Source organism: Lissotriton helveticus, chromosome 3_1 (genome assembly GCF_964261635.1).
Source record: "Lissotriton helveticus chromosome 3_1, aLisHel1.1, whole genome shotgun sequence".
Lineage (NCBI taxonomy): Eukaryota > Metazoa > Chordata > Amphibia > Caudata > Salamandridae > Lissotriton > Lissotriton helveticus.
The window spans coordinates 399,562,107-399,584,587 of NC_136061.1; the positions used below are offsets into that span (position 1 = coordinate 399,562,107).

Consider the following 22,481-nt stretch of genomic DNA (forward strand, 5'->3'; position numbering starts at 1 on the left):
CACTATGATCATAGTCATGGATGGGCTCTATGAATCAAACTGTACACTGTCTTGGATTCTGCATAGACTAAGATTCACTGCTATTGGTGTTAAGCAAGCCACCTGTTCACAGCCATGGATCCTATAGAGGCAGAGCACCGACACACACTCAACGTGCTGAGGTTGAGCTTTAACTGTTATTAAAATGATGGGTCCTGTTGAGGAAACACACCACTTTGGGACCTATCTCGACAAAGCTACCACCACCTAGTTAAGTTTAGCTCCTCGGCCAAGCTTCCTGCTGGAACTAGGTTCCTCAATCGTATGTGCTAGAGAAATCAAGTTTTACTACAGGGGTCCTACCAAGGCAAAATGAGGCCAAGCTTCCATCACCATGGGTCTTAAATAGTTTAAGATTATTGTCATCAGTCATTTGTACATCGATCTCAGTAAGTGTGACATGTTTGCTACAGAGACAGCTCTTCACAGCCATGATTCCAACATGGACGAACAATCTGTCATCCTGGTTCCTCTGCCATCAAGGCCTGCATCCTCCATTCACCGTGTCCTACAGAAGACAAGCTTTTGCCATTGCCACAAGCCCTTTAGATGCAGAGCTCTTGCTACAATGTGTTCAAAGGAGACCAAGCTTTAGCCACCACTGCAGGGTCTTCAGGGCCGGACTGGGAACCAAAACCGGCCCTGGCAAAGTGTTCGGCCGGCCCCCCACCCCCCTCCCCACTGGGGGGGTTGGAGGTGCCGCCGAGCGCTTTGCTAGGGCCGGTTTTTGGCCGATTTTCTTGCAGGGCCGATTTTGCAGCTATTCTGCAAAAACGTCCCTGTAACAAAATCGGCCCCAAGGGTCCCAAAACCGGCCCCCACCCTTGCGGCGCACCGGGGGATTGCCCGGTGCCCGCTATGGCCAGTCCGGGCCTGAGGGTCTTGGGAGAAAGCGCTCTCACGACCAAGGGTGATATGGAGATCACAATTGTGCCACTACTAGGGGTCCTTGGGAGCACAGCTGCCACCACCATGAGTGTTTTCAATGCCCAAGCTTCCACCAAAAGTGCTTTGGAGGCAGAGCTCTTATCATTGTGTCCAAAGTAGGCCAAGCTTCCTTCACCACCACAATGCCATGGGAGGCCTAGTTCTTAACAGGAGCCTACGGGGTTACGTGTTGGAGTGCTGGAGTAAGCGTTGTACAATGTGCATCACAGCAAACGCAATTAATCGCTATTAAACGAGTGAGATGCCCCTAACAGATCGAGAAATAGAAACCAGTCAACGTATATAAAGGAAGTTCTAGGAGCTGCCTCAGTTAACCATAAGGAAAATTATATCAACTGACCAAGGCTTACAGCTCCAGACAATCTCCGCATTACCGACTATTTAATGAATGGGTAGAACGTCCTTTGGAACACTCTGGCGTGACCAAATTAATTGACATGAAGTTATAATTGAAGCAGTGATCTACCCTTCTGAAATCGCAAGGATATCCATCCATGCAGTGTTTATAATTCATTTGTGAAAATCCGATTGTTCTGCTAAAAGGTCCTGAGGAAGGTGGTCCCACACCACCGAAACGCGTCGACCTTGTGTAATAATTTCGCGCTACAACTTGCGATCCCTCAGACGCAGAATAAAGAGCAAATGTAGTATGTATGAGAGAGTTTGGATGAAGGTTTTGTGAGGGATTGGTGTCAGTACAACGCGTTGTATTACAACGCATTCCGTTACAACGCAGATTTTACAACGCGGGATCCATTACAACGGATGTCATTACAATGCATGGCATTACATCGCAGATGCTATTACAACGCATGGCATTACATCGTAAGTATAGGTAAGTTGACTTTTTTTTTAAAATGTTATTTAGTTTATTGTAATTAAATTTTTTTAAATAATTTAATTAAAAGACATTTAAAAATTGTCATTAATTTAATTTAATAAAATAATATCTATTTAATAAATGTAAATATAATAAAAATTGTAATTAATTTAATTTAATTAAAAAAAGTAATTAGTTTAATGTACATATTTTTTATAATGAAATTAAATTAAATTAATAATATTAAATTATTTAATTTAATTAATTTAATTAAAAAATGTAATTAATGTAAAATAATTAATTTAATTTATTAAATATATTTCAATTAATTTTAAAATGGTAAATATAATTTAATTATCCCTAAAGCCAAACCCTGCCCTAAAACCTAAAAACACCCCTGTACCCCAAAACCCAAACCCTGCCCTGAAACCTAAAAACACCCCTGTACCCCAAAACCCAAACCCTGCCCTGAAACCTAAAAACACCCCTGTACCCCAAAAACCAAACCCTGCCCTGAAACCTAAAAACACCCCTGTACCCCAAAAACCAAACCCTGCCCTGAAACCTAAAAACACCCCTGTACCCCAAAAACCAAACCCTGCCCTGAAACCTAAAAACACCCCTGTACCCCAAAACCCAAACCCTGCCCTGAAACCTAAAAACACCCCTGTACCCCAAAACCCAAACCCTGCCCTGAAACCTAAAAACACCCCTGTACCCCAAAACCCAAACCCTACCCTGAAACCTAAAAACACCCCTGTACCCCAAAACCCAAACCCTACCCTGAAACCTAAAAACACCCCTGTACCCAAAAACCCAAACCCTACCCTGAAACCTAAAAACACCCCTGTACCCAAAAACCTAAACCCTACCCTGAAACCTAAAAACACCCCTGTACCCCAAAACCCAAACCCTACCCTGAAACCTAAAAACACCCCTGTACCCCAAAAACCAAACCCTACCCTGAAACCTAAAAACACCCCTGTACCCCAAAACCCAAACCCTACCCTGAAACCTAAAAACACCCTGTACCCCCAAACACCTATACATATACTCCTATACTCATATTTATTTAAAAAATTACTTAAAATAATAAATTTAATTTATAATATTTAAAAACATAAATAAATATTTTTATTTATTTTTATTTATAATTAATATTAATTAAATCATTTATATAATATTAAATAAAATTAAAATAAATTATATACTTACCAATACTTACGATGTAATGGTATGCGTTGTAATAGCATCTGCGATGTAATGCCGTGCGTTGTAATGCCATGCGTTGTAATGGATCCTGCGTTGTAATAGCTGCGTTGTAACAGCATTACGACGTAAAAGTTGCGTTGTAAGTGATACACACCTTTTGTGAGACTTAATTAGCTTATTTTTTCTCTGCATGGTATTTGTATGTTTTTTATTGCTCTAATGAAGTACCACATGTTTTAGTAAATGATTGTAATAACTTTAAAGTAAAAATTGGAAAAAAAGGAGGAAAAAAATGAGACATGCATCTTATATAAAAAAAGTAATAAAAATAACAAATGTAAAAAAGCACACGTTGGCACCCTGTGTTAATAAATAATTTTCAAAACAGAAAAATTGTTAATTTTAGAATTATCTAGGTCATGAGGGAATATTTCTTGATGATATAACCGGTGCCCGCTATAGCCAGTCCCGGCCTGAGGGTCTTGGGAGAAAGAGCTCTCACGACCAAGGGTGATATGGAGATCACAATTGTGCCACTACTAGGGGTCCTTGGGAGCACAGCTGCCACCACCATGAGTGTTTTCAATGCCCAAGCTTCCACCAAAAGTCCTTTGGAGGCAGAGCTCTTATCATTGTGTCCAAAGTAGGCCAAGCTTCCTTCACCACCACAATGCCATGGGAGGCCTAGTTCTTAACATGATGACTCTTAGGCATGCCAAACTATCACCAGACAGAGCTTCCTCCAACAGGGGTCCTGTGGAAGCCAAGCTCCCACCACCACCATTTGTCTTGCGGAAGGGTCCTACGAAGGCTGAGCTCATGTGGGGTTGGGAAGATGGTTTGGGAGTTTCACCGTTCACTTCTGGTTGTGCTTCTAATTGTATGTGTGCATATCTCTTTCTCCCAAGGCTCCCCGTGTGCTGCTTGGGCTGGAAACAACAGGGAGCGGAGTGCCCAGTCGGTAAGTCTTTTCATGTGGGTTGTTCGCTGCAGGGGACTGGAGGGCAAGTGGGGGGAGGGGGGCAGGGGAGGGTTGGGGAAGGTATTAGAGCTGAAATAGTTAAAGTTATTGCCATGTGAATGACATTGTGTAAGGGAAATGTGAGACGTGGATTAGAAGCGAGGGGTAAAGAAGGGAAGGGTGTGGGAAGAAAGAGATCACAGCATGACTGCAGAGGCTGAAGTGAGGGTGGGCCCTGCATGGATGGGCAATCTGTCAGCCTCTTAGGTCCAGGTGATGTCCCTGTAAAAGTGAGGTCCTAGGGCCTCTGTGTACACCTGGAGGAGGTCCCTTCCCACTATAGGGCACCCTCTATCTCGCTCACAGTGCCCTCTGCTCTAACGCCCTGCCCCTGCTTCTCTTTCAGCAATCTGTGAAGGGGCCGATACCTGCCAACCAGAGGAGGTGTGCATCCGGCCGGGAGTCTGTCGCTGCAAACCCGGATTCTTTGGTGCAAACTGCAACTCGCGTGAGTGAGTTCACAAACTTCGGCTAGTGGTGCGCGCATCCTTCTCTAGTGGGGAAGTGACCTCACGGCCTAGGGCGGGTCTTTGCTCAAAAAGGGCCCCGGGCAAACCAACATTTGGCGCCACTCCTCCTAACCCACACCCACCAAGCCCCCCACCAACACTTGAACACGTCTGTCTTTTCTAAGCGCAGCATACAGTATCCGTCATTAACACACAACTTCATAGTGCTGCTTCTGTGCTCTGCTTTCTGCTGGAATAAGAAAAGTGTGCATGTTGTATGACCCAATGAGCACCATACCCTTTATGTTTGTATAGCGCCAAGACACCCTACTGAGCAGTGCTTTAAATGGAAAAAAAGAGTACAGGTACTCACCAAATTGAGATATACGAGGGGGTGGGGCTTGGGGGCGGGGCTACGGGCAGTGCTATGGGACGCGGCCAGGGACACACATTTAATTTAACTGAGATTTAATTGATGTGCAGATGTGTATAATAATACTAAAGCATTTTCGGTATATCTTGAGTATTTCTTTCCCCTTATGTGTACAAAAAGGTCCAATCCCTGGACAGTCGCATCGGCAACGTGCGCCCGGCGAATACTGTGACAGGTCACCCATTGGGGCATAAACCCGGCCTGATCTGGATGGACTAAGGAGGTAATATGCGTCCGGATACGGTTGGCCAACGCCTTAGCCAGAATCTTGGCCTCAACGTTTAGGATGGAGATAGGGCGGTACGATGCATGTTGATCGGGAGGTCTACCAGGCTTGTGGAACACCACCACTTCCACATGTCTCCAGTCACCAGGCAGGCGACCCCGTTCCCTGGCCTCTTCCACCACCTTGCGGTAGTGGGGACCCAGCTGCAAGAAATACCTTTTGAAAAAATTGTTCAGAAAACGTTTCGGTCCGGGGCCTTTGGTACAGGTCTCCTAGGGTGGCTCCCAATTCGTCCTCCGTGAGTGGGTGATCTAACTCCACACTCACTTCGTCTGAAAGGGTCTTAAGCCGAAGGTCATCTAAGAAGCGGCCTTTCACCACTGCCAATCCGCATTTCTTGGGGGCATAGAGATCTGCTTAATACATGCCAAAGCCTCGGCAATAGCTGAATGGGTGTCCCATCCGGTCCCACAATACCAGGGAGAGCCTGGGGGCGGAGTGACCCCTTACACAGTCTGTGCAGCAGCTTGCTAGATTTATCTCCCCACTGGTAGATCCTGCTACGGGTCACCAACCATGCCTGACAGGCCTCATCTAGTAGGAGATGCAAATATCCCTGGTGCGCTAGCAGCAGTTGGTGGCAAGCCTGTCGCCCCCCCATCCTCTCCACTGTGCACCTCCAGCCCAAGAATTTCAGCTTCCGCTCGTATGAAGGACTCCCTGCACATTCTACAGGCCGCCGCACAGAAGGAAATGTCCACTCCACAAATTGTGGGCTTCATTGCCTCCCAAAGAGGTTCAGCCCCCTTCACCGAGCCGACATTAAATGCCAAATATTGATCAATGGCATCTTCCATTTGTTCCCTATACTCCTCCTTCTGGAGTTTCCAGGCCGAAAGGCGCCACCTAAAAGGCCCATGTGCCATCCACGCCCGTATAGTAATGGCCACAGGCAAATGGTCCGAAAGCCCCGGTGGAAGGATATCGGCCGCCACCACCCTGCTGTCAACCGCCCGGGGAACAAATACGTAGTCGAGGTGGGAATATGACTCGTTTATTGCTGATAGGTAGGTTTATCCCTGTGTTGTGCCATGTAGCCTACGCCAAGTGTCCACCCAGTCAAGGCCCGTCACAAGGGAGTATAGTTTGGTAGGGTGTCGGGCCTCCAGTGAACCCCCGGGCCTCCACTGATCCCTGGCTGCATCCATCACATTGTTCCAGTCCCCAACCACAACTGGCAGGCCATCTGGTAGAGCCGCCCACAGGGTCATAGTCTCTCCACCAATCCCCAGAACAGTGGCGGGGGCGTATACACTCCCCAGTACCACAGTTTCTTCGCCCACTGTGCCCTGCACGAACAGGTATCTGCCCTGAGTGTCCCCCCATGTCTTAACATGCGTGTATGAAACCCGCCAATGGATCAGGAATGCAACCCCCCCCCCCCCGAGACCCCCTCACAAACCCTGAATGGAAGACATGTACATAGCCAAAACATTGAAAGCACAGTGCCTTTGTCCCCATGAGATGCGTCTCCTGCAGCATTAGAATGTCTGTGTGGGTGTGCTTTGCCTGTTTAAGGATAGCCCCACGTTTAATCTTGTCAAGCGCCCCTCTGACGTTCCAGCTAAGTATCCGAAGGGCCCCAGGGAGATCTTGTGGACTATCCGCCATAGCCGCTATTGGAGGGCTCAATACAGGCCAATGACACAAATTACATCATACAATAAGAGCAAGATGACTCTGAAATAATGTAAGACAGTGCAATCAAAGAACGAAAAAACCCCAATACAGCCCAACAATCCCCCCCCCCCTATACCTCAATAACAGTGAAGTACCTGTTGTGGCAGGCAGAGCAGGCTGACCACAACGGGAGGTCCCACCCCTCACCTGCCAATGGATCCCTAACTTACAGCCTATTGTCTGCTGGCCTTCTCTCTGTTCGTTAAGGTCCCACAGAGATACCGACCTTCTTCTGTTCTTCTCCGGTAGAAGCAGCATAATAGAGACCCTGAAACCATAGTCCCATCCAACGGCTAGTCCGGCGATGCATGCTGTTGTGAGGCCGACCCAACCCGAGAGGAGGCACCGCATGACTGGGAGCGCTGCCTGGACCTGGAGCACCTGTTACCCCTCCCCTTCGATTTGGGCTGATTCTGGGCCGCCCCGCTCGAGGAAGAGTCAGACTCCCTCCCAGGTGGTGTGTGGGGATGTAGCCGCACCGTCTCATCAGTCAATAGGAACACCTCCTCCAGTGAGTCGAAGAAGTGAGTACGGGATCGATACACCACTCGCAGCCTGGCTGGCTAAAGCAAAGTATAGGGAAGTTACCGTGTTAGATTTAATACACTATAATGTTGCTTCATTCATGAAAAGAAAATATGTCATATATAATGTACAGATGGAAATCACCTTGCTTCCTAGTTCACTGATGGCAGTGTCGTCACTTCACCGTGGGAGCAAAAACCCCTCTCAATGCTGTGATATAAGCTTAAGCACCAAGGTGAAATACTTCAACAGGATAAAAAATACACTTTTAATTCAGTGGGAATGTTTTCAAGGCTCCACTTATGCACAGGCTTTTAAACCCAAGCCAGACTTCGTGATTCGGCTCTGACTGGGCTCTCCTTGTTAATCTGTTGGTTCTCCCACCTCTACCCTTCCCAGAGCCCCTGCATTTTACCCAAGAGAAAACGACCTCTAAAAACCAAAATACAATTGTGCTGAAACTGCAAAGAAAGCAGATCTGCACTGGAGAGAAAGTGGCCTAGCACTTGCTAAATGCAGACCTTTTTTCATGCGCTTTATGGACAGAGTTTGGTAATTCAAGGCTGGCAGCTATATAGCTGGTACTGGACCCTGCAGAAAACACTCACTCATGCAAGACACACCAGCAGTGACGTAGAAGCACTGGTGTGCGCAGACAGGACATTCAGTACATGTGTTTTAGAAAATGCTTACGTTCACTTACATCCATATTATCAATCTTGATTCCCAGCCCCTCTGCTTCTGTGCCACTATCACAACCTTCGTCTTCAGTCTGGCTCTAAACAAGTGCAGCCCTACTCTGCTATACCAGCAGGAAGCCTCTCTTTTTTTTTTTTTACAGAGTTTTATATAGCGCGAACTTGACCCGGTATCGCGTATCAGAACGCTTTACATAGCACCAGTTGTATTACATGAGGGCACATTCATTATGTTTGTTAGGCACGGGGAGATTAAGTGATTTGCCCAGAATCACAGGATGTTCAGCTGCATTATAGAGACTTGAACCCGGTTCCCCAGATTCGAGGTCAACCGCCCTAGCTTTTAGGCCAACTCTTTCCCCCAGAAACGCCTATGGCTGTTAGAAAGCCCTGCGCACACACCTACTGTGCTATTGATTCCAAGGAGCCTGAGTGGACCCTGTGTCAATAATGGCAGTGTGACTTCGGCCCCTCCCAAACTCCCTGCCAGCCCTGAATAAATGCATATGGGCTGCTCCTCACTTAGCACCTTGAAAGGGTAAATTAGCACTCGATTATCAGAGTGCTTCACCAAAAGGGGTTGATTCGTCAGCTCTGTCGTGCTTCTTTTTGTAAATGACAAATTTCAGAGCTTGACTTGCTGCCCCATGTGTACCAGTACTCTGTTTGGACAAGGAGAAGTTCCGGTACTCAAACACAGAACAATTTGAAGTGCCGGTACCAAGTACCGATGAGTACCTGCCCATTTAAAGCACTGCTACTGACAGTAACTGTAGCCACTTACACTTTATTCAGAAGATCCGCACCAGAGGATGTCATGGAGCGGCCCTGGAGGAGCAGAGGGGAAATGCTGCTGTGAGAGCTCTGGAAGGTCTGCTCCCTGCCTCTGTCACTGCTACTGCCCCCCTCCCCCCAATTATTCGGGCCTAATCTTCCTCCTTACTGCTCTTTGATAATGTTAGTGGTGTGCCTTTACAGGTGAGGTGACTGATTACTCCAGCAGTGGCTGGCTAGTGAACGCCCCCTTCACCTGAATCATCTGTTCAGGTGGTACATTGCAGAATAAGGCCCACGGAAGGGGCGTGAGGGAGAATGAGATGGGAGAAGGAGAAAGGGAAATGTAGGAAGACCAACGAAGAGAGGCAAGATTTATAGAGGACATTTAACAGGTGAGGTGGGGTGAGGATGTTGTCTGACGGCTATATTGCCAACTTTGGAGCTGGGAAACCAAGGTTCGAGCCTCAGGGTCGGTTGACTCCACATCCTGTGATTTTGGGCAAATCACTTAATCTCCCCGTGCCTACCAAAAAATGAATGTGTCCTTGTGTAACGTAACTGGTGCTCATGTAAAGCGCTCCAATACTTTTGGGTCGAGTTCGCGCTATATAAATCTGCCAAAAAAACAAAAGGCGCTGGCAGGCGTAAATTAAAAACAAATACAGTTTACTCGTTCAGCTCTTTGGGTGCCCCCCTAAATCTAAGTGCTTTGAGCCTAGACTCAGCATTCCCTGGCCGACCCTGTTGAGGTAAGTTCACAGTGATGTGTCTTTAGACCCCACAGTCCCCGGGGTGCGGGGGAGGGGAGGAGGGAGGCGTGTCCTAAGATTCTGGTGTCCCTTTCAGCACAGTACACTGGGTCTAGGACCAGAGTGATAGGTGGTGGCGGTAACAGGGGCCCCAGGTTTTGTTACGCCACTGCCCATTCATAAACAATTGTGGCAAGCTCAATAGGAAGGCGCACAGGTCCTTAAATGAAGGGATGATGGGTCGTGTCAGCAGAAGGGTACAGCACCTCTCTCAGAACCAGGGTCCGATTGGGATCACAATCCGGCCCGGGCACCCCCAAAAAAGTGTCCCACGTTCTCGGATCACATCCCTTTATAAAACAGCATTTGGCTAGTCTCATTAGGCTCCTTTTTAGAGAAATGCTGGATAAAGTACGTATTTTAAAGCTCATCGAGCCAGAAACATTGGTGAAAACCAGAAGCACTACATTTTGGCTGGGCGAGTGAGGTGAAATAAAGTGGCTCAAAGGCCACAACTCCTGACATGCCTATGTGTGCCACCTGGCCATTTCTTTAACCAGCATTCCCGGTATTTTAATGTCCTGGCCGTTAGGAAAATGATGAAAATCACCTAAAGCTCGTATTTTCTCCTCTGATCAATATATGCTTCAAACAATAAACAAAAGATGACCGCAGTTTAAAATGTGGTCTAAAGCTGCTTTAATGATCTGTGACAGATAGTTACAGACTAAACAAAGGCAGAAAAGCCATGTTTGGAAGGAATACGGATGTTTTTATAATTGTAAAAAGAATTCTCCTTAATTATTATTCCAGCCTTTCTAGACTCTTCAATCATGAGCAAATAAAAGAAAAGTTTTTTTTATTTGTAGTTTTAGCCTGAACTCAGCCCAAGGGCTGCACGTTATCAGCTGCACCTTCTATGGGGGATTCGTCGGTTCTTCCCGAAGAATGACCTAAAAACCTTGGTCCAATCGCTAGTTCTCTCTAGACTGGATTATCGTAATTCTCTTCTGACGGGCCTCCCCAAATCTCACCTCTCCCCCCTCACATCCGTCCTCCATTCAGCAGCTCGCTTCATTTCAGGGTCCAAACGAAGTGGCCACATCACTCCTATCATGTCCTCTCTCCGATGGCTTCCCATCAAGGCTAGAGCTATCAACAAAACGGAGTGCATGACCCACAAAGCTTTGCACTCTTCCTCCCCTCGCTATCTGGCGAATAAACTGAAATTGTCTGAAGGCTCAAGACCTTCTCGGAATGCGGAAAAGTTCCTTCTTGAGCCCCCCTCCTTCAAAAGGAAAAAATTGATGGCACAATGGTTCTCAGGTAATGCGGTGAGAATCTGGAACTCGCTTCCTCCTTCGCTCCGTGCCATCACCTCCATCCAGATGTTCATAGCGGACTTCAAATCTCTTCTATTCCAAAGACACTTTCAGAACTAACTCCCTCCTTCTCAGACCCCGCCAGGAAGCTCTTTAGTCATTGTAAATTTGTCATATATATTTATATTTTTGTTTGTACATTCTGTGCTTGCTGTGTTTGATATTGTGTCCCTTTTGCCTGCGTTGTTTTGATTCTTTGGCCTGCTATTTTTCGCCAGGAAGTTCTTTAGGCATTGTAAATTTGTCATATATATTCATATTTTTGTTTGTTCATTCTGTGCTTGCTGTGTTTCAGATTGTGTTCCTTTTGCCTGTGTCGCTTTGATTCTATGGCATGCTACTTTTGTTTGTTCCATTCCTGTAACAGTTCTCTCATGTAACGTAACTGGTTCTATTGTATAGTGCTCTGACACCTTCGGGTAAAGTCTGCGCTTTATTAAAATGCATTAAATAAAATAAAATAAATAAATAAATTATATGAGCACCATTACAGAAGATCAAATTCATTTTTATTTTAAGCCTTGGGCAATTAAGTCATTTGCCCAGAATCACAGGATGTTGAGCTGAGGCTGAGACTTGAACTTTTTTCTAAAGTTCCAAATTCGGCAGCTCTGACACTAACATCACATCCTCTCAATTTTCCTTGCTGGGAAAGATGCCTCACAGCGAAGCCTTTGCAATAATACCCCGTGGCCCCTCCCCCCACCCCACCAAAGCTTGAAAGACACTGGGGCTTGGGGGCCAACAACAAGCCCTCAGTGTAGCCTCTTCACTCACTCTTCCCCCTCCCCATAAAACTAAAGCCTGAGGGCGATGGTCTGGGAGGGGAGGGGTGAAATGGAGCAGGGAGCTGCTGCGGCTCCAGGGGAGATGAGGTGATGATGGCCCAATGGCAGCATAACCTGTTCCCAGCCAGACACCTCTCTTTAATAGCACAGCAGAAAAGTGGGACACTGCTTCTGAGTGTCTGCCCCGGGCCCATGGGGGGTCAAGCTAAAGTCCGCAGCAGCCAGAATCTGGCCGCCTAGCGATGTTGCTGCAAGCTTCCCCACTCCGAACCTGCCTCCCCGTGATGCTGTCCCACATTACAGTGACAGTAAGGCTCTGTGGGCTGGTTGACAAAGCTCCTAACAAAAATTGGCCCACATGTGACCCTTAGGCACAGGCCCATTGGGCCAACGCCCCACCGCCCACCTTCCCAATCCGATGCTGCTCGGAACCAGCGGTTGAGGGGCATAAATAAAAAGTATAGGAATTATGATTATAAGTGTCATAGAGGTGCGTGCGAGGTCACAGATGTATCCAAAAAGAACAAGCTTTTAATTTCATGTAAAACTACATACACCTCTTAAATGAAAATCCATTGCAAGTGTGACTAATTGGTGGGAAATGTATCCTTTTTTAAAACTATGAACTCTCAGTTGGTTAATTCATCACTGCAGCTGGCTGTGCGTGTTACCAGCTACTCAGAACGGAATCCAGCGGTGTTCTTTGAGGCCCTAGCCTGTGGCAGAAAGTATTGTGAATATGTAAGCCATTACTTATCCAAAAAACAAAATCCTTTGTCACCATGAAACTTCAAATAACTCAATTAATTGAAGCCATATACTAGCTCCCAAGCACTCTTTAGGTCTGCTGACCAACCCTTTTCACACATTTAAATTCCTCCCAGATAGCAGGCAGCTGGAGAGAAGATTGTTTGTTTCTCCTTTAACGATTCGTCCCTCTATCTTCTTCACAGTACAGGAGACCACCTAAATAGTAATGGACATACTTTTTTGTAAAATTGTCCATCCTTTGCACTATACCATTTCTTAGTCCATTGTTTGCAGCTTTTGTATTCAGAGAAGAGAGTGAATTCGCCCGTCGCTCCCTGGCAGAAAGAGGCACACTGGGCTGTGTGCCAGTGGCGGGTCCTGTCCTATGGCAGAGGCAAGTCCCCCCACTGCTTTCAAGCAGTACGTAGTAGAAACATAAAATGATAATAACTTTGAGTTATTTTATGTTTGTGCTGCTTTGCGGCCTGGCGAGTGGTCTGGTCTGGGCTTTCAGAGCAGGGCAAGGGAAGAGTGGTTTGCCCACTCCTAAGTGCACATGACTGTTTGGCCGGCCCTCTCGGCCCGCTCAAATTAGTAATGCACACTTTCCTTGTTCTCCAAAAAAGGTTCATTACAGCCTGCAAGGTTAACATACCCAGGCTCCCATTCCCTGTCTGAGCGTTGAACCAGGAAACTCAGACCAATCACAACGCAGCGTTGTGATTGGTCAGGGGAGCCTGGGTGCTTTCGTTGTGATTGGTCAGTGGGGCCTGGCTGGGCATCCTGTTCCTCGAGTTCGATGAGGAGAGCAGGAGCAGAGACGCGAGACCCAGTGGCAAGGTAAGTTTATTTAAAAATATATTTTTTATATTGCACACTCTCCCCCTCTGCCGCGCCGCCTCACCACCAGTGAGCTATCCCGGCCGCCACTGCTGTGTGCACTTAAACACCCATGTTTGTTTAACCAAGTGTCTCCATGAAGAGGAATCACGGGAGAATAGGTTTATGTTGTCACTTCCAAGATGCAAAGTGCAATGCCACACAACTACACCGATCCACCACCCTGGGTGAGCAATGCGCTTGTTCTGCCTCCTTTTCACTGTCTGCCAAATTTGGAACACCTAGATGAATGATGTCTCACTGGCACTTGACAAGTGATGTGATGTAGCATGCAAGTGCACATATCAGCAAAGCCAAATGAGTCTTTTATCTTCACAAGACCAATAAATTGAGAAACTAAGAGCCATATGTACACAATTTAGAAGTTGCGATTATTTGCGAATTACAATTAGACAATCGCAATTCCTAATGTATGAAACCCATTGAGTATCATTTAGCATTTCCTAATGGGGTTGCAATCAGCTTACCTCATGAATATTAATGAGATAAGTTGCAACTTGTGACCTATCAAGAATTGCAGTCATAACGGGAATAGTGACCTGCTGGGGTCAGCAGACCATCGTGTCTGTGAGAGCTTTGTAAGAAAGCAATCTTTTAAAAAATGTTTTTTAATTCAGCCCAATTTCTTTAAAGGAAAACGGGATGCATTTCAAAACAGAAAATTAAATGTTAATGTTTCATTTTTTAGGAGTAGGCAGTGGCTCCATAGACCACCCCCATGGACCACTCCCTGCTTTAAAAAGATATTTGTTTTAACATTCACAAAGGTGAATGGGCCCCGTGGTGGACCCCTTCCCATTTGCGAATGGTTACCAAAACCCTTGAGGTGTCAGTAAAAAAATGAATGTTTGCGACCGTAGTTCAGCACAAAACATTCCTACATACCGCTGCGATTCGGTATTAGGAAGGGATGCCCTAAATACGCCCCTTCCAAATACTGAATTGCTAAACACAAATTGAGATTCAGTATAATTTTTCCAAATCGAAATTTGTGTTGTGTACATATGAAAGAGCATTTTTACAGCCATTAACGGCCCAAAACTGCGAATCGGACCGTTTCTGACCGCAAGAATGCTTTTGTACATCTGCCCCCAAATGGAAAGGTAAGATATGTGTTGTATTACTTTAAATGAAATGCAATACAAACACTGAAATTATAATTAATTTCAGAAAGTGCAAATTTGAAGTTTATTATTACCACACCCATATCTGGACTCTCTAACATAGAGGGAACATTTCTCAGCTTTCTGGACACCACACAGTGGCTGACTGAGAAAGTCATCCACTCTAGCCATGGTGGTCGTGTACAGAGTTGATGTTGACATAACTGGTGGCGACCCGTCCACTGTTGATCAGATAGCTTATCCAACATCCCAGAGGTGACTCAACAGTGTTGGACCCGGGCACACTGCCAGGGTGACCTCTGTCATCGAGGGAACTCCAGCTAGGGTGGTTTGATTTCCAGAAGTGCGTTTGGAGAACCCGCTGTTTGATATTTTCTTGGTAACAGAGTTTTCTGTACACATCACCTTTCATCACTTTGGAGGAGTGTTGCCATTAGGGGGAATGTATCTATTGTCATGTTTTTGGGTATCACTGTCAATGTTACAAGTTTGAGATTCCTGTAATATAATACCCACCCTCTCTTCTCTTTCACAGATTGTCCCAGTCAGTACTGGGGTTCAGACTGTAAAGAAGTTTGTATGTGCCACCCAAATGGGAAGTGTGACCCTGCCACCGGCCAATGCACCTGCAATCACAACCGCTGGGGGCACCTCTGCCAGTTCGCGTGCCAGTGTGGACCCCAAGGAAAATGCAACCCACTGACTGGATCCTGCCAGTGTGACCCTGGATGGTGGTCTTCTACCTGCAAGAAACAGTGCCAGTGCAACCCAAACAGCCCCCGCTGCCACTCTGCCACTGGGCACTGCATCTGTGCCCACGGGTGGTGGGGTCTGCGGTGCAGCTTCCGGTGCATCTGCAGCCAATCTCCCTGTGCCCAAAGCTCTGGCAAATGCGAGTGCCAGGATGGTTGGTGGGGGCCCAATTGTGAGCAACGATGTGACTGCTTGAATGGCAAATGCAGCCCCGTCAATGGGCACTGCGAGTGTGAAGTGGGCTTTCAAGGCACAAGCTGCATAGACCCTTGCACTGCTGGATACTACGGGCTGAGGTGCAGAACCAGGTGAGGCCCAGGGGAGAGTTGGTGACAAGGGTTGGCCACGGGGTTTGCTGATAAAGGACATTTAAAGTATTGATTTTCATCTCCTCTCACTCAGGGCTTTAAGTGGGATAACAAAAACTGGGGGGTCTCTCAAAGTGGCGTAGCCGTGGCTTAAAACAAGTAAGCTAAAAATCTGTGCTTAGCATAGTGTGCCACCCAACTGGTATTTTGTTGCTTCTTTCATTGCATCCAGACATATGATACAACGAGTAACATTACACCTACAACAAGCCGGAACTATTGGCTTTGCCAATGGTTGTTAGTTGCATATGGTTGTTGCAAAGGATAAATAAGCAACCACTATATCTTCCTTGTATAGACTATTGAACATGCTTCCGTTCTAAAAAGATGAGACTGTGAAAGAACTATAACGGGTCTCTTTGAAGTTTCATCAAAGGCAGTGAAGGGTGGTATTGCTGCGATATTAAGATTTTTTTTTGCACCCTGAGGGTGAGTGTAAAAATGGAGAGCCCGATAGGAACCCGTCTTGGCACCTGCTTTTTAGAACTGCCAGTGCTGAGCACCGACAGGACCCGGCCCACTTAAAGCCCTGCTCACACTTCTTTCTCATCCCTATTTTCCTCGTTCCTTCTTTTCACTCTTCCAATGCGCCTTTCATTTTTCCTCTCCTTTCTTTTCTTATGAGCTCTTTCTTCCACCTCCTCTATTCATATGGTCCACTTTTCTCCTCTCTCTCTGTCTCCTCTCCTCTTTCCTCATTTTTTCTGTCTCATCTCGTCTACTTGTTCTTTCCTTCCCCTACCAAGTCAGCTTTACCATCTTTTGTTTTCCTTCTGTCTTCTCCTCTTCCTCCCTACCTACAGCTACCCTGTTGCCCTGCTGTCTGTATGAGGCCCTTTCTTTGGGTCCTGAATCAGTCAGTGTCCACCAGTTCTGTCCCAGGGCCCATTACAATCTAATGGGATATCCAAGTAACTCCCTTCATACGCATGGGCCTCTCAAGGTAGCTAAGAGGTCCGCCAAGGCTTACAGACGGAATGAGGCAGAATCTTAAATGCAACATGAAACAACAAGGAACAGTCTATTTCCAGTTTCTTACATTTATATAATAATTTAGTACTGGCTTTATGTAAATCCGTTAAATAACATGCAATGTAATAAAAGGTAGTGAAAAGCATAAAACAACATATGTATGCATAGCTCATATTTCTTCAGGGTTTTCTGATTTCATCAGTCACCAACGGGGTGCACTTCAGTGCATGAAGTCCTTGATTAAAATAGCACATGTATCTTTGGGATGAGCAGAAATTAACAAAACATGTAATAAAGCAATATAGGGTATTCACCTGTGGAACACTAGGGCCTCATTATGATGGCGGTGAGACCGCCACTGCCAGCCCGTCAGTGGCAGTCACACCGCCAACAATAGAAGTGGTCTGATCACCGGATTATGATCCAGCAGTCGGAGGCCTCGGTCGTACAGACAGATCGCTGATCTTAAGGCTGGCTCAAGGAGCCCGTTGGGCAGCATTCGGACTGGAATCCCTACAATAGGGGCAGTGCTGGGATTACGATGTTTGTTTTCCTCGGACTGTACATGGTAGCCCGACCGCCTTGTACAGGCAGATTGAAAGGGACTTGGAGGCAGCAAGCAGGGCCCCCCCGTCCCCTGTTGGCCTTTGCTATGGGGCTTGGGGGGCACATGTGGTGCCCCCCCTCAAACATCCATGAATCCTGTGCTTGGCACCTCATGGTGCCTGACACATGATGCTTGGATGTTTAAAACATGCCTATTTCAATTGTGGCTTGTGCTGCAACCCTTTTCCGGGCCGCTGCACAAGCCGCAATAGAAAACGGCATGTTTCTGACTGCCTACACAGCAGTTGGAACGTAATTTGGCAGGTGAAACTGCCAACTACATGTCGGCTAGTATCCATCCTGCAATGATGGTGATCTTAAACTTGCAGATCGATATTCACTATGTGTCAATTTTGCACTTAATTCCAAGGCGTGCTTTTTGCAGTTGCTTCATAATTTGCCTATCTGACATAAATAATGAATCCTTCACAAAGTCTTGATCAGAGAGAGGTAAGCATCACTGGCCCAAAAAGAATCCTATCTACCAAAAGCACCTCGAAAAACAGAGCAAACTCCAAGTCTCTGCTGGAGCACAGCTTCGGCTCACACTTCCCTCTCATTCTTACCGCCACTAGACTGACCCTACATTTGCAAATACATTTTCCTACTCGGTAACAAGCATCATCATTGATCAACCGTGTTTCATCATCATTAATGTCGTTAATAACTGGTTCAACTCAACTAGCATAACCTCAGTCCACTCACTGCCCACCAAACTAAGAAATATACCTCTGAAACATTGAATTATTAGTGCACGCTCTTGGCAAGGCTTTGGAATCAGCCATCATGTCTGCCTGTTTATTGGCAGTAGCAAAGTCCAAACCATACTATGGAGTGACAGCTTGTCCATTACATTCAGAATCATGTAAATCAAAACAAACTCATATACGTACATGTGGCCTTTTACTGAACACTGAAAAAGCAAACCTTGCAGACATACTCAACATACTGAACAATTCTAGCGCAGAGCCACTCAACTGGAACTCACCAACAAACTTTGTAGACTCGGGGTAGTGATTTACATTCCAAGATCTGAACACGCTTCGATTTCTCTTCCTCTTCTGTTCCCATATCAGCAGGCCTTCCAAATGGTTCAGGACCTCACCTATTGAATTCAAGTGTGCAAAGTGAATTCTGAAGTGACACTCTACCTGAGCCAAGAGAAACTGGCCTTCCAGTAACTCAGATATTAGAGGGCGAATTCATGATAAAAAAGGCTCCCAGTCCAAAATCCCCACAGCATCACCTTTGCAACTATCAAGCTAATTAACTAATCAAGTGATCAAAGATGCATGACCCTGAAATGCTTTGGTTATGCAATACTCCATGTCAAGGAATTAATTATACAACACAGTGACCTAACACTCCATAATCAAAATAAATCCAAGCTCTCCACCGGCTCATAGATTCAAACCTTCTATAAAGCCTACACTCAGCAAAAGTAGACAACTTAACTGCCCAACACCAACCAAAGTCTATTATATCTTCTTAGATTGACAAGATTACCTTCAAGTACCTGTCCACCAGCCGTCTTTAAAAATGTTACGACTATACCACCCACATTCAAGCTCTTCCTAACTCTCTTCAACATCTTTTCATGGAGATGGAACATCCTAGAATAATAAACAATGACTGATCATATCAATACTCAAAAACCCTACATAGACCCATATTGCCCTGATATCGAAGTCCCATCACCAACACACCATATGCGAGAAACCACTTGAATGCCATGTCTTCAACCGTTCTCTCACTCCCAGTGAGTCACAAACTACCCTATACCTGTATACGTTAAATGGGGCCTCAACATAATAATGATATTATTTGTTATTTGGAATTTACATAGTGCACAGTCGGCCGCTAGTATAGCATCATCGAATCTGCAACATTGTTCCATAATATACTCTTTATACTACTAAAAACAAACAATACAACACAGAACTTGACATGGCACTTTACAATACCACAATACAATACAGTACCACACACCTCTTACTACGCCATCCAGCAACCAACAGTACCACACCAATACTGATGTATTTATTTATTTTAGCTGTGGGTTTTTAAGTAGCACATTCAGTGCTGAGAAGCATCAGCACACTTTACAAAGGTCAGTGCACCTAAAAGTATAAAAGGCAAACCTAAACAGTATACACTCCAAAAACACACACAAAGTTAACAAAGTTGGCTCAGCAATCAAGTACAAAGAAATGTATATACAGTGCAAACACAGAGCATCTTATTCACAGGACAAGCACAGTACAGTGCAGTGCTCCAGTAAGTAGATAAACAGCAGCTCGGGAGTAGAGATCTAGAAGAAAGTGACTTATTTCTCTATTGAAAGCAGATAGAGAGGTGATGGTGTTGATGGTAGGCAGGACGGAGTTTCAGGCTTTGATGAGCTGCTGCAGAAAGATTATTTCAAGGGACCTGTTTTGTTGAAGACAATGGTTCAAGAAGAAAGGTGTTAGGGCTGTGAACTGTATGAAACATTCCTCATACCTTAAGCTTTTTGACCAAATATTGGGAGTGATCAGCGTGTACAAGTTTATGAATGAATCACATTATCCAGTAGGAATATCTGCCCTCAGTTGGGAGCCGATTTAGGCGTTGTAATACAAGAGCAAGGTGAATAAAGCGGCCAGCCTCAGAGATTAAACATGCTGGTGTATGTAAAGAAACTTTGAGAGGGGTAAGGTGAATTTTAGGACTGCCGGGAAGAATAGGATTTACCTAGTCTAATCTGGAATGTAACCAATGCTTGGATGAAATATTTGAGGTGGTAATCTGGAATTAAATGTTTTGTCCCCAGATTAAGTCTAATATCAGTCGAGCATAATTTGGTCATGTTGGAAATGTCTTTCTGGAGATGTAGACCATTATCAGAAGTAAACCCAGTGATTTTGTTCCTTCAAACATGGTCTGATGGCAATCCAAGCCAATGGTAGATTTCAGCCTATTTTTGGCCAGCATGGAGCTAGACCAGGAAAAAATTATTGAGAATTAAATTTTGTTATGGCTGAGTTTGAGATGAGCAGATATCATCCTGGATTGTAATTTGTTCATAATCATGGCCACTAAAGCGATATCTGCAAGAAAGGAGACCTACGTAAAAACCTGGGTATCATATCCATGTGGATGAAATGAGATAACAGATTCTTTCATGGTGGTCCCAGTGGTTCAAGATATAAGTTAAAGAGTGCAATACTCAATTCACTCCTTAGCCATACATATCTCCCTGCTACATACCATACTACACCTTGCAACATTTCACAGGTGTGACTGCATGCTGTACAATTCACCCTCCTTCGCTTACCACGTAACATATCACACTCTCTGACAATGTATCACTGTACAACACGCAACTGCTTCTCTCCACTTCTTCAAACTCCGTGTTACAATACTCAAAGCAACGACTCGAAACACATCATTCTCCACCATGAGACTGCTTTCAACCACATTCTGTGTCCCAATATACCATGCAACAGCTCGCCACACCATATCATGCTTCAACGTGCCAACTTGACATACCACCATGAGTCCAAATCTTACGACAGCAACCATATCAAACCACAACTTACAATAGGCCACTCCTGAGTTAATAGCAGAGAATGAAGGTCAACACCCTCTCCCATCCTCTGTCTTCTTCCTCCTTTCCTCCATCACCTCTCAATCTCTCACCTCCATTCTTTCTTTTCAAAGACCCCTCACCTCCTGAAACTAAGCCTGGACTCAATACTCTGAGAGAGTCATGAGCCTTAAGGGAACCTCTTGGCTACTTGTCACCACATATATCATACTGTAGCAGCACACTCTACAACTCACACACAATATACCCCATGCACTGCACCCTAGCCATACCCCACAATAAGATTCCACGATATTCTACATATAGGACTGAATTTTGCCAGATTTGACACCCACCACCATACCACAATTGGCCACAGCAACCCCTACCAATTTTCACTTACAACTGAATAGTTCCATATTACGTCCACACTACCACATGCCCAGGCACTTCCTACCAAATGACATATACAACCATATCATACAACACACCTTTTGACTGCACTATTTAATATGACATCATATTTCATCAAACTGCCTATAACCCTGATCACATCAGACAACACAGCACACCTTACAAAAGTCGAAAACATCCTATAATATGCCGCTTATATGATGTCACACCATAGGAAGCATTGTGCCATCACACACACACACCATCTCACAGATCAAACATTACCAAATCTTGCCTCCAACCCATCATACACCTAATCACATATCACGTCACCTTATCATTCCACAGCAACACATTCACCACATAAAACCACAGCACAATAGGGCTCCTTATCTCACCACTCCTCATCAGCCAAACCATAATACTATAGCACACACCATCCCACATGACCGACTCTATAGAGCATTCGTATCATATGACTAACTATTTTAATGCAAACACTACATGAAGAAATGCTGCCTCTCAAAGCAGAGCCTCTTTGTGCACCAATCGGTCACAGCACCACCAAGCAAGTTTCACTTGCCATTCCAAACGTCAATCTACCCCATCAATAAAACAAACTGCGCTGCATATCCAAATTGGACAGCAACATTCCATAATATGCTACCTCTAACAGTGCATTCTTCACAGTGCAACCCACCAGCACCCACCACCCACACCATGCCACAAAACGTCACACTGAGTCCTACTGTTAAGTAGTACAGCTTCTCACATCCAACACAGCAATGCACCCACCGCATGAAAACATCTCTGCACCACATCATACCCTGACCGCATGACACAACGCCATTCAAGATATGCCACTGGGCCCTCAGCTCCAACACCACATAATTCCACATCTCATCAGATCATTCTCAATGATTATCTGCAGTAAAGCATCATATTTGAGTGCAGTGTGCTCTTCTAAGTTACACTGCTTTTAGCACTTCGCATGTTTCTGTATACATCCTGGGTGTATCTATTCCAACTGTAGGCCCCACTCACGCTCTGTTTCTCCTACAATAAACCAATCAGAATTCTTCGTATGTCATCATCGGAAAGGAATGTGTTCTGCAGATGATTCACAGCCCCATTGCAGGTTGCAGGCCATGCGTACTGCCAGTTTCTGTGAAATCAAATGTTCTAATCTGAGCCGATGTCCAGGCGGTTTGTATGTGATTTCATAGAAAAATGATTTCAT

The 22,481-nt window shown here is 45.4% G+C and overlaps 1 protein-coding gene across 1 annotated transcript in view; it reads left to right on the forward strand.

The window, feature by feature from the left end:
- SCARF1 (scavenger receptor class F member 1) overlaps nucleotides 1-22,481 on the forward strand; it is a 232,104-nt gene that overhangs the window by 66,962 nt on the left and 142,661 nt on the right. The window contains exons 2-4 of the mRNA XM_078680166.1: nucleotides 3,928-3,980; nucleotides 4,387-4,488; nucleotides 15,117-15,642. Coding sequence (XP_078536292.1) covers nucleotides 3,928-3,980; nucleotides 4,387-4,488; nucleotides 15,117-15,642 — 681 coding nt within the window. The remainder of the gene's footprint in view (nucleotides 1-3,927; nucleotides 3,981-4,386; nucleotides 4,489-15,116; nucleotides 15,643-22,481) is intronic.